Here is a 12,857-nt window from a genome sequence, read left to right as displayed (position 1 = left end):
TCTGACCACCGCTTACACCTTTGTGCAGAAACTCGTGTAAAATGCATAAAAGACCAGATAGATCACTGATGAATAAAGAAAAAGAAAATGACACCTCTAGCAGCCCGCAGGTTCTTCTCCATACTTCTCATGACTTTACATTCATCACGTCAGACTTAGTTATTTTCTTTCTACATCTTCAGAGCTCTGCTGGAGGGTTTGATGGGAATCAGGATGAGATTTAACTTTAAACATTAAGTTTAAATTATATTTCTATTATTTTGCATGCTGTCTTTTACCTGTATTTTATCAATGTGTCTCTTAATTTTTATTTTTAACATCAGCCCACCAAAGGACTCCAGATGGAAATTAGCTGTGGCTGTAATCTTACATATTTACACTTGTTTTAATGTTCTTGAATATGTATTGTCCCTTTCTCTATAAGGTTTATAAAAGAATGAGGATGTAGCTGTCAGGGATCAGCCATCCATCTCCACCTCTGACCACCAGAGGGAGCCCTTGACTGAATTTAAACCTGTTCTGCCCTCACCTGCCAGCAACCTGCCTCATCATCACCAGCTGCTTCTCATCACCATCATCAACCTCAGTGTATTTATTAACCCTGTGGACTTTGCTCTGTGCGAAGTATTGCTTTCTGCATGCATACAATTCTGAGCATTTACTCCTTGTTGCCCATTTGTGTTTTGGATCTCTGCCTGTTTTTTTTTACGACGCCCTGCCTTGCTCCTCGTTTGACCTTTTGCCTGGACTCCGCCTTGTTTTTCGTATGCCATTAAACTTTGTTGCTTATGGATCCAAATGTCTCGGCCCCCTTTTTACAGTTGTAAATCTTCAGAAAAGACATCTGCAGAGTGAAAACGGCGTCATCTACTCTGACCCGACAACATTCCTGTACTTTTAAAGACGTAAAAAGAAGAATCCCCTTTGTCTGTAATTGTCTGTGTTCTCTATGTGTCTGATGTTCCACAGCATCTTTATGTTTCTCAACATACCATAAGAAGGCTGCAGATAAACTTTTTCTCATTCTTTACTAACGTCAAGCTTTCAGAATTTAGTGACGTCCCTGTCACATGAGTTTCATAAGACTGCTTCTCAGATTTAAGCATATAAACACACATGACCATGATGAGCCTTGTTATGAAAAAGTCCTGCAATATGTTTGTCAGCTCCTCTTTCGTCACATTAGAGATAAGACCTTCATGATGAGCAGAAACTTTGTTGACGGTGGAACAAAAGGACAGCTGTCATACGTGATTGTGTCACTTGGATCTGTTATGTTTAGAGACAAGAACATTTCCAATCCAGCTGGTTTTACAGCTTCCTTTAGTTTATTTTTATTTCACATTATTTATATTAGGAAAGGAAACAGGAAAACGCTAACTCACAAATAAAAATGGTATTTCTGAAAAAAGAATGTTTTTAATGTCAAACAAACTTGATAGGAATTTTTTTAAAGAATGTTGAGACAACATTTTTAAACCTTATGTGAGTATTGTTTAAGTCCTTCTCCTATCATATATTGATCTATTTTAAATAGTCCCAGTGGTATTTTAACTATGATTAGGATCATTTATCTCATCTCTCATAATATTGTGTTAAAAAACAATATTTCTTGTCTATAAATGAGCAGTAAATCAAAGCAGTCTATAAGTCTAAAACAATACAAGACACCCTGGAAGGTTTTCATTGGTTTATTTCCCCCCAACCTTGAATACAACTTTATTCTGATTTTATTGTGATTTATGTTTTTCTACTCAATAAACATCAACATTTTCCCTTAAAAGTTACATTTATAATCCCACTCAAAAAAACACCCAGCATGGAGAAATCATGATCTGAACAAATAATTACCTAAAATCTATTGAAACCACAGTGTTTAACGATTATTTTGTTTTTTGAAAATAATTTATGAATCAATAACCAGAGGAGGATGAAGGGATTTTCATTTGAGTCTAGAAAACCTGATTTAATATTTAGATAATGATCCCATTCTATTCATTTATAAAGACAAAATAATGAAAAGAAAAAACAAAATCAAAGAATTTAAACAATAAAAAAACTAAGATTTTTATCCTAAAATTCTAATCACTAATTGCTTCAGTTGTTGTTGGGATCGCCACAGCGAAACAGCACCCACTGTTTCGCAGCAGTAATATATCTCTTTACCTGCTATGCTGAACCACACAGAAAACAAGAGGAGAAAAGAATAGAGTGGGACGTCAGAGATGGGGAAGAAAAAAAGGTGTCAGTCAAAGGGGGCGGGGTCTGTCCACAGACGCCCTCAAATGTCACAAACATATGTGCCAACTCCAAAAATCTTCAAATACAAACATCATGAACATGTCAAAAGAAGTTATCAGATCAAGAATGGTTATTCTGACCAACAGAATGACTGAATGAGTAACAGCTGTTTATATCTCTAGGAGTCTGAGGCATTTTGGCTTCTTGGAGCCAGCAGGTACTTCCTGTTTGGATCACTCAGTCCAGTTTTTGTAATCATTGGTTTCCCCCTGACTAGGCAAATATTTTAGGGACTGGTGAGATGATGACATTCTTCCATTAGAAGGAAATTTTCATCAGAACCATAATTCAGAGAGGATGAGCATCGTTTGTGACCTTTGAGGAGTTCTAAAGGACACAAAAACGCCGGAACATGTATAATCAAAAAGAGAGTAACAGCAACACGATATGTGCTTGGACACAGGAAAGGTCTAAAGGGAGCCAAGACAGGAAACATGACCAGTTTCTCCAGAGTACGACCCAGAGCAGCATCAGAAACTGTAGCACGGGGGTCACCAGCGTGGTGCCCATGGGCCCCAGGTAGCCCTCAAGGACCACACAAGGTGCCCCGCAGGTCTCTTCCAAAAATCACAATACTTACTTGAGAGCTGCATCTAAAATTCAATATTATTCTGTTGATATTTTTTTAACTACACTTGGAATTTCATAGATTTAAAAACAAAAACGTCTTAAAAATATATTCATGATACATGAACTTTATATAAGTTTAGGTGAAATCGAACCTACTCCAGTTCAAAGATCATACATTTAGTTAACAATGCTGCAGATTCGGTCATTAGTTCAAAATGTGACAAGATTTGTTTAAAAAAGGGGTGCGATGATTTTTCTTTAACATTAAATTATTGATAAACATGGTACAACAGAGTCAAAATGGGACATTTTTCAATGAAATAAGAGATTAAAGTGATTAATATTGATATTTGTTTCTTAGTTTGTTGTCATTGTTGATAGTTATGGTGAGAAATCAGTGTATTCACATAGAGGACTATCATTAATAATGTGTAACTAACTGTAACTACTCAAAAGGGTAGCCCTTCGTATGACTCAGTACCCATGAAGTAGCTCTAGGTTCAAAACGGTTGGTGACCCCTGCTCTAACAGAACAACAAAAGTATGGCTAAGGATCACCTTGAAAAACTAACAACAATCCTTCTGACGGAGAAAAAAGAGCTCTGTTCGGATAAATTTGAACTTTAAGCTCTTTGAGACAAGATGAAGATTTTTTTTTTTATTTAAAAATGTATCTACTACTTTAAGAATGTATAAATATGTTCAGCTCCTATAGAGAGAGGCTAAAGTTGGAGAAATATGATCACTTTTACCAATTTTATCAGAAACTCTGGAAACATCTCGGAGCTTTCTAGAGAAGTTCTGGGACAGCCGGATTATCAGGAATTGCAGTTGTTCAATCTCAAAGTAAAAATGTATTCCTTATTTTCTCTGCAAAACTTTGAAACGAGTTCCTTGTGTTAACACTATTATAAGGATGAAAGATAGCGTGTAGGTGTAAAGAAAGAGTAAAAGCTGGAAATTGTTCACCTTTTTGGATTTCATGTCATAGTAGTTTAAGTTTCATGTGAGGAGAAAAGGTGACACAAGGTCCGGAAAATGAGACGAAGGTAGAAGAAAACCTTGTGGGGAATTTTCCAGCCAGTCATGTGATCAGTAGTGGGTCTGGTCATAGGTCCGGTCATGGGTTCGGTATAAAGTCCAGTTATGGGTCTGATAGTAGTGGTAGTATGAGGTCCGGTCGTAGGTCTGGTAGTTGGCGTTGTAATGGTAGTGGTGGTGGTGGGTGATGGAGACAGGAAAGTTCCCACCGTCTCAACCAGGAAGTCCTGGAAGCGGCTGAGTCTCTCAAACTCCATCACCGCCGCAGCTCGTCTTCTCCTGCTGGGGATGTTCATGGATGATAACACAGCGGCTTGATACCAAGAGCCGTCCTGCTCACACATGAGGGGGCCTCCAGAGTCACCCTGATGAAATCAGAAAATATGAAGTCAGGGAATATGAGTTTCTTCAAAGTATCATAATTTACTATGAAACATGATAGCGGCAGGAGTTTGTTTGATATTCGTCTCTGAGTTGTGGGTGGGCCACGCCCCTTCCCTCACCATTACTGAGAGCTCTTTGTTTACACACTTACCCTCTAGCTTACTGCCCCTCACAACCCCAACCTCACAAAATGGGTGCATGGTCAGCTATGAATAACTTAGTGCCTTTACCTAAGGAAATTCATTATTCATTTTTTAAAAGTGTGCTTTATTCTTTCATTTTCAGGACACTTTAATCAAAATGTGTTTTATTTATTTACTGAAATATAAGTCTGTTTGTCCTTATCCAGATTCCACTTTGACCTGAACTACATCCAAGAAGAATTTATGATGAATGACCTCAAAAGTGTGATCTAAAACTGAACGTCTTGGAATCTTTAAGTATTCAGTTACACCATATTTACCTGCTGGATCTTTCATATGAGCAAACATCTCTTAAAAATGATGCATTTAGTCTTTTTTTTTTAATCTAGTGATTTACCTGTTCAAGTGTAAACCGTCCGGTACAGATGCTGTCATTTGATGGTCTCGTACATTCTAGCACTGAGGCTGGGAACTCCTGCAGAACTTCTTCTTCTGAAAGTTTGGTAGAAATTGGTTTTTCAGACAAAATGTATTTTCTAAAAGTGTGACATGGACTCACCTCCTCCCCGTCCAGAACTCCAGCCTGCAGCCCAGCATGTTGTTCCCACAGGAAAAGTTCTTCCGTTGTCCAGACAGATGGGCTGGATGAAATAACTCAGCTCGGGCGTGGTGGAGAGTTTCAGCACTGCAACATTGGAGCCTGTCTGGTTGCTCAGAGTGATGTTTGTCACTTTCAGCGACACCTCAAAGGGGTTTGATCCGTTCTGCTTCAGACGACCCAACACAACCGTCCACTCAGACGCCACAGGAGAACTGTGGAAGACATGTTCCAGTTTACTCATGACGGAAAATATGATCTACATGAATAAACCACATGTAGTTTCTGCTTCTATGTCTTTGTTTTCTACAGTCAAACTTCAAATCTCATAATGCTCAAAGGTTATAGTGTTTAGAAATGAAGAATTTTAATAGCTGGAGATGAAAATACATTGATACAGTCAGGTATTGATGCATCTGCCTCCCCCTTCAACCACCAGAGGGAGCCATCTCCTGAACATTAACCTTTTCCACCAGCTGCTCCTCATTCAGTCATCATCACAACTGCATTTATTCTGGCACTGAGCTCTGCTTGGAGTAAAGTCTTGTTTGTTCTCTTGCTGACAGTCTGAGCATTGTATTCCTCGTCATATGTTTTACCTTTGCCTGTTCGACTACGTTTTACCTCGCCCCTGTTCAGTTTGTCCTGCATGCATATTAGCCAACAGGCTCGTTGGCTCCTTGACCAACCACTCGATGGTCCTCACCTTGAGAAGCAGTTAGCATTGCTAAGCACAGAGTCCAGAGAAACTAGTGTCCCTCCACACACGTGCTGTCCGTTCTTCTGCAGACTCGCCATCCACGGCCACTGACCTGCAGTTACCACTGAACTTCCGTTTAACAAATAGGAGTTCAGGAGGGCCCGCCCACAAACCAAATCTGCAGAAAAGACGTACACACTTTAAATACCTGCTACACATTCATCAATATTGTGTAAATTTGTCAAATCAAGAAACACACAGATCAAGTTGTCACCAGTACACCTATTCTTTTTATCCCTTCCGGTTCCGGGTCACGAGCAGCAGACGTGTCTTCAACTCTCCTCAACTCTTTGGCTTTTAAAGTCTTTTAAAGTTGCTCACAAGCAACTTCAATCACCAAGCTACTGCTAAACAGTTACATCAACGAGGAGAGTTGAACATGGCACAGAAGAAAAATTTTGAAGCCAATTTGACGGAGCTCAAAATTGCGCTTGCCGATATTCAAGCTAAACTAAACCCCGCTGCCTCTTATGGATGCTAAAATAACAGCACTGGTGGAGCTAGAGGCTAAGCTATCACCGCTGCTACGACTTGTGGAAGATTTCCGACAGGAAAAGGCACGTAACCAACAACGAGATAATCGCCAAGATCTCCTGGAGAGGAGAATGCATGACATGGATCAACAGCTACAGATGAATAATGTGATTCTCACGGGACTTCAACTACAACCCCGGGCACGGCCTGGTGCTACCAAGGTTAACATGGATGCTAACAGTGCTGTGATGAATGCTAACGTGACCGTGGAGAATCAGGTTGGAGTATTTCTTGCATCTAAAGGGATTTTCCTAAATACTGTTGAGGTCTGTCATCCGCTTCCTCGGAGAAAGAACTCTGATAAACCAGCGATCCTGATCAGGTTTGTGAATCGAAAGCACAAGATAGCTCTGATGAACCAACAAAAACACCTGAAGGGTTCAGCTGTTTATCTAAATGATCACCTCTCGAAATATCATACTGATCTTGCAAAGCACACGAGAACGTTACGAAAGAGGAAAAAGATCCAAGGAACTTAGAGGCAGAACTCCAGGATCTTTGTCAAACCACTCGGACCACCCGACCCGACTAAGTCCCTGGAAATAAAAACAATGAAAGACTTTGGGAACTGTGGGATTACGCATGTTTGAACTTTTAATTGAAGCAAAATAAGTGTGAAATGTGACCTCAAGAAACCACCGAATCTGCACTTTGACCCGATTCTCAGATGAGCTGCAGAACTTGAGCACAATTCCCTTGTTATGATAAAAACTTTACAGTCTCTCAGTCATAACAACGAAGAACAATTACACAGCCTTAAACTTGTTCCTAAACTGTGATGCATCACTGATTCTGCACATATTCCTATTTTTTTTCTCCGCACAAAAGGTCTTTTTTAATGAGAATATTTTGAATTATTTTGCATTGACTAATGAAGATTATTTTTCTTCCTGATAAAGATTATCATCTGGGAAAGTCATGTGTAATGATCGGTGCCGGAGCTCTGGGGTGTGTTCGGATCATCGTCGTCGGGAGGATCTTCTGTATCGATCGTTGCCCGGGTCTGGAATATATTCAGATGATCATAGATAATCATCTGTAATGCTCTGGATTTCTGATGCTGGTTGGTGCGGGGATTTCTTCTGGTGATGATGGTCTGAATGTGCTTGAGCTTCTGGTATTGATTGATGTGGATGATGATTTCCTGATGATAATCATATATTTTGATTTTTTGGTACTGATTAATATAAATGACTTGTCTGTGGATGTTTGAAATTTGATTACATCACAGATCTTAATGTTCATTAATAACCTGAATCTATGATTGTAGAGTATAAATATTTGATATTAAGTCCTGAACCGCATGTTGATAATTTATGTAGAGAAAATGGTATGGTCGAGAGAGGGGGGATTATATAAATTCACTTCCTTCCACTCCCTTTCAAGCGAGCAACTTGTGATTTACTATGTGATGTTATTTCATGTATTATTACCTGATTGCTTGAAATAAAACATTTCATTAATTCGTTAATTCATTCATGTGTAGTAAAATGTTTTAGTAGACATAAAAAATAAATACAGAATATATTTAATCTGCTAATGACAAATAGTTACCTGCAGGTGGCACTGTTGGACACGACACACTGAGGTCACTGTCTGTTCCGGTCGAAGTGAAGTTGATGAACCCCGGCTGATTACTGGTGATTTGGGCATTGATCCAGGTCTCGTACTGGGACACTCTTGAGTAGATTCCTGGGTAATTAGGTTGAGCACAACCTATTCCAAAACTCACAATTCCTGCTTGGATCCAGCGGCCATTCTGCTTAATCACCAGTGGACCTCCTGAGTCTCCCTTCAAGATCAAAAACATTTTCATTTAAGGAAGAGTTCAGATAAATATCTTGAAAACAGAAAATAAAGGCGATCACCTGACAAGAGTCTTTGCCTCCTTCAAGTAACCCGGCACACATCATGTTATCTGTGATGTAGCTGGCTCCATAGCTGCACTTACACCGTCTGTTTCCCACAATCGGTACTTTTACTTCCTGGAGGGTTTGTGGGGAAGGAAGGGAAACTAAGGGAAGAAAAAGTTTGATCAACGGACAACATCTGAGTTTCTTTAAAGAACAGCTTTTGTTTTGATTGGTTGTAAAATCTCAAAAACATCTGGATTCACAGAACACAGAGATACCTCTACTTCTTATTGAATCAAACTTTATTATTAAGATGTCAGCAATATTCTATGGAATAGTGGATGAAGTCTGCATAGCCTGAAACCAGCAGACTTTTCCAGTGACTAACTGACCTCCTCTTGCAATGTTACCCCACCCGGTGACCCAGGTGTTGATGCCGCTGAAGAAGGTGCTGCTGGTGGAAGCCAGACAGACTGGAGAAATGTAGTTTGTGAAGTTTACTGGTGAGGAGAGCTGCAGGAGGGCGATGTCGTTGTCTATTGTATCCGAGTTGTAGCTCGGATGAACGATTAAAGTTGTTATTGTTCGAGACTCCATGTTGGGGTTGGATCCCTGCAGAGTCTGAAGACCCAGAACCACGTTCACACCAGATGCACTTGAACTGAGACAGAACACAGAAATGTTTTGAGAGGTTTGATAGGAGACGCTCTCAGCAGTTTCTTTCATTCAATATAGACAAAAGTAGTAGGAAACCAAAGACTCAAGGAATTCACAAATGTATGAGCTTTAAAGTAATGTTGGTTAATCAAGTCTGTTGTTTGTTATGAAGCTTTTCTTTAATCATGATGCAATTATGAATCAAAACAGGAGCAGATTTCTGTAATCCGCTCCAGAGTTGTGATGACTGATCACTTCTATTATTGTAGCTCACCCTTGAAAACAGTGAGCTGCCGTCAGCACCCACTGGTTGTTGATGAGCGATCCTCCACAGAAGTGTGAAGGTCCCTGCAGACTGACCTGCCAGGGCCAGAACCCTGGAGGAGCATCCTGTCCTCCAACAATCCTGGTGTTCAGATTAGCCTGACCACAAACTGCAGAGAAGCAGGAATTATACTTTTACTGTCCACAGAAATGTTTGTTTGTGCATTTTAGGACAAGCAAATAATAAACTTAACTGTAGCTCATATTTACTGGTTGTATTTCCCAAAGATAAACTACTGGATGCGTCCTGATTTATTGTTCTCAGTTTGTGTCACTGTTAACTTTCTCTTCCTCAGTCAACCTGCAGTTCTCCTGATCATCAGTTTTCCTATGTTCTATTTCTGCTTGATTTCTTTATCAAATATTTATGTTTCCTTAAAAATGCAGAATGTTCAAAGGAAATGAAAATAATGAGTTTTTTGTGAAAAGTTTTTCTGCTCAGACACTTACCATTAAGCTGTGACACTGACTCTGAAAATGGAAGCAAAAGAAAAACGTATCAAACAAGTAAACTTTTAGTTAAAACAGAAAGCTCAATCATGACTGTTTGCTGAGAATATTTGATCCTTTTACTTTGTTTTCAAGTTCAAATATGTGATAGTACTTTGATTATACAGTTTTAAATGTTTAAGGTCAGCCACACTTTTTATCGAATGCTTTTTCTGAGCAAAACATTTTTCTCCTGCAATTAAGATGTGGTGGTTCATTTAAATGTCTTTATCAGTAAATTCTGATTTAGTGTTTGTGGAAATTCTCATTGTAATCAATGTAAACATCCATTTGGAGTTTTTGAATGTGAACAAATGATCTCGCCCCATTTTTGTGATTCAACAAAAACTCCCCACATAACTCTCAAACACTTGTTTTCATAAAATAAAACTTAGTAAGCAAATGTATAAGGTTTGTTGCAAAAATATAAAGGAATTCTTCCTAATTCCTTGAGCCCTCCATCCACTATTCAATGAAAAATCTTCAGATTCTCCAAATTCCTGATGAAAACAAAGGAAATAATACAAATAAATACATGAAACTCAGAACTCACAGGAAAGACAGACATGAAAGTCTCATACAAATTAAGAAAATTCATTTTTATTTTTGCAGTTACAAACTCTAACATCATGTCAGGAGAAGAATGTTAAACCCAATATATCAGTGCATGATGTCAAGAAGATTAACACCATTTGAAAACAACATTTGGTGTCAGAACAATCTAACAACTACAGAAATGTTAGGAATGTACATTTGAATGATTCAAATAATGTTGAATTGTGTGATGATAAAATATATGGAAATTTATTGTGTTTAGGTTGATCTCAGTTCTGTTCTGTTTTTCTCTCAGTTTCCTTTCTTTTTTCTTATTTTTTAAATTTTGTCCATAGTTATATTTTTGAGCTCCCATCTAAAGCCCGGTCTCCTGAAAGTTTGGGTCCTAAATCTTCCAGTTCCGGAGGCTCAGAAACTTGGCCTGGTAGAACACGGAAAGAACCAGGAGGAGTAGAAACATATTTGTTAATTTAGTGCATCAACAGACTTGTTTGAGTTTTGACTCTTTGTGTTAACAGAAGTGATATAATTCTGTAAGTTTCGGTCTAAATTTTGCCTGTAAGTAGGTCAGATGAAAACTATTACTACTCAGTTATGAGGTGAAACATCTATTTCACAAAATGTGAGGCGTAAATATTTCAAGAATGTCCAAAGTAATCATGAAAATGATTGAACACTTTAGAGCTTCTGGTTGAGATGAGGGCTGACAGATTTTAGAGCATTTTAAAAGGTTTTATTCCCATTATGTAGCACACTGATCTATATTTAATGCTGCTTGTCACTGTAGACTAATTGGGCAATTAGCCTGATCACCTGCAAAAGTGTAACTTTGTGCTCTTAATGTGAAGGAACTTCTTCAACTGGGACCTGAAAGTGATAATCATCACATCATTGAATGTTTTCATTCACCCAGGTTCCTATGTCCTAAATTTGAGTCATGGTATCTTCTTTTTAAGATTTTTAGTCCAGATGCCATGACAACTTCAGTACAAAAGTGTCAGACAGAAAAAAGCTTCTCTTTCGGTGCTTCGTTCTCCATTTCTAAATGAAGCTCTTCTAGTACATTTCTATCTTTATAACCCAATATCACAAAACAGTCGTCTCTTCGGGTTAGTCCATGATTAAATATTTTCAGATTCAGCTCTTGGAAGTCTTCCTCCTTTAATTGAGCAAATCATTTTTTATTTATTTCATTTATTTAAATATGACTAGATATTTTTATGTTATGTAATAAGGTGAGCTCTGACTGAGTGTTTTTTAGATTCTTCTTACCTTTTATGAAGAGCGTCTGCAGAGCCACCACACAGATCAGCTTCAGAGCCATGCCTGCAGTCTTCTGATGCAGTTTCTGGTCTTAAGTTAGAGCTATATACACTCTGCAGGTTTCCCCATATTTTAGACACACCTTAAAAAGCATCTTTAGCTGTCACCTGTCAGACTGGTCCTCCTTTCATCAAAATGTTGTAAGACAACTGTTCATTTCTCACATGTTACTGAGAACTTTCTTTTCTACTTTCATATTGACAGTATTTTTCTTTATGCTTTTAGTAAGAATGTTTTCGTGCCACTTTTTATGCATTTTTATGGTCAAATTGTGAGAAAATTGAATCATTTTGTTGTTTTATCTGCAATAGCTTGCCACTATAGTTCTGTGGTTTGTCACCAGTTTAACTAAAACGATATTTCATCACATATCAAATTTATAAATAACAGTTTGTAGGACCCTCTCACAGAGGTTATCTTATACTAGAACTTGATATGATGGATACATGTGGAACTTTTATCATTTTTTTGCATCATAAAGGCAGACAAACATTGAAAACATGAGTTTAAAGGAGATCAGAAGATTGTTGGACTTCCTGCCTCTGTAGCTTTTTAAAACTACCAACCTGGATCATGTGATTGCTTGTTATGATAGAATGAACTCACCGGTCCAGGTAATGCCTTAGTCACACGCACCTGTACAGGGGGCACTGTTTGTTTTTGGGATGTCCCGGACTGTGGACATAACAAAAGTATCACTTGAACGGCACAAATGGCTCCTTGGGCAGAATTTGGGGGGTTAAAAACCATAAAAATCTGTATAGCACACTTATCTCTCATCTACTCCCCCCTACTTACCCTCAGGTGTTGTGTAAGTGTTCACTATGACCTGTCACCTGCAGCATACCTGTAGATGAAAAAAGTACAGGAACATTTTTGCCTTATGGGCTCACCAGGTTGTTTTACATCTAAAAAAACAGTTTGCCCTTAGTTTCTGTTTCATACTAAAAATTAAGTTTTCCCCGTTTAACTAGTTTACTGTTGGTTTGTTTTATCTTTCAGCTCAAACCCTTTCAACGTTTTAATTCTGGGCTTAGATTATTCTGCCTAAAGCTTCTACTAAAAATCAAAATTGATTACACATTTAGGATTATTTAAATGGAAATTATCAGGATAAGCAGACGTTTTATTGACTTCCTTGTTCTTACTATTACAGTTTTTCCCAATTCCTAAAACACTATGTGCCATTCTCCAAACCATCCGATCAACTGCTTTAACTCTTTTCTCAAAAACATCACTCTTTGGTCAAAAACTGAAACACAATTTGCAATTAACACACAATTTGCAAAACTCTAATCCACTCTTTCCAGAACACACGACACAGT

General features: G+C 38.3%; 2 protein-coding genes across 2 annotated transcripts in view; both read right to left on the bottom strand.

Annotated features, from left to right (window-relative positions):
- The window catches only part of LOC112146913 (transmembrane protease serine 9), a 25,318-nt gene extending 13,121 nt beyond the window's left edge, over window positions 1–12,197 (bottom strand). The window contains exons 1-8 of the mRNA XM_036213099.1: window positions 11,482–12,197; window positions 9,616–9,636; window positions 9,116–9,275; window positions 8,577–8,845; window positions 8,200–8,345; window positions 7,886–8,123; window positions 5,744–5,915; window positions 4,999–5,252 (exon numbers count right to left, since the gene is read on the bottom strand). Coding sequence (XP_036068992.1) covers window positions 4,999–5,252; window positions 5,744–5,915; window positions 7,886–8,123; window positions 8,200–8,345; window positions 8,577–8,845; window positions 9,116–9,275; window positions 9,616–9,636; window positions 11,482–11,533 — 1,312 coding nt within the window. The 5' untranslated portion in view covers window positions 11,534–12,197. The remainder of the gene's footprint in view (window positions 1–4,998; window positions 5,253–5,743; window positions 5,916–7,885; window positions 8,124–8,199; window positions 8,346–8,576; window positions 8,846–9,115; window positions 9,276–9,615; window positions 9,637–11,481) is intronic.
- The window catches only part of LOC112146911 (transmembrane protease serine 9), a 73,487-nt gene that overhangs the window by 31,078 nt on the left and 29,552 nt on the right, over window positions 1–12,857 (bottom strand). The gene's annotated exons all lie outside the window — the stretch shown is intronic.

This window comes from Oryzias melastigma, linkage group LG8 (genome assembly GCF_002922805.2).
Source record: "Oryzias melastigma strain HK-1 linkage group LG8, ASM292280v2, whole genome shotgun sequence".
Lineage (NCBI taxonomy): Eukaryota > Metazoa > Chordata > Actinopteri > Beloniformes > Adrianichthyidae > Oryzias > Oryzias melastigma.
The sequence above is the reverse complement of the archived record's forward strand: the minus strand, read 5'-3'. Positions and strand labels throughout refer to the sequence as shown.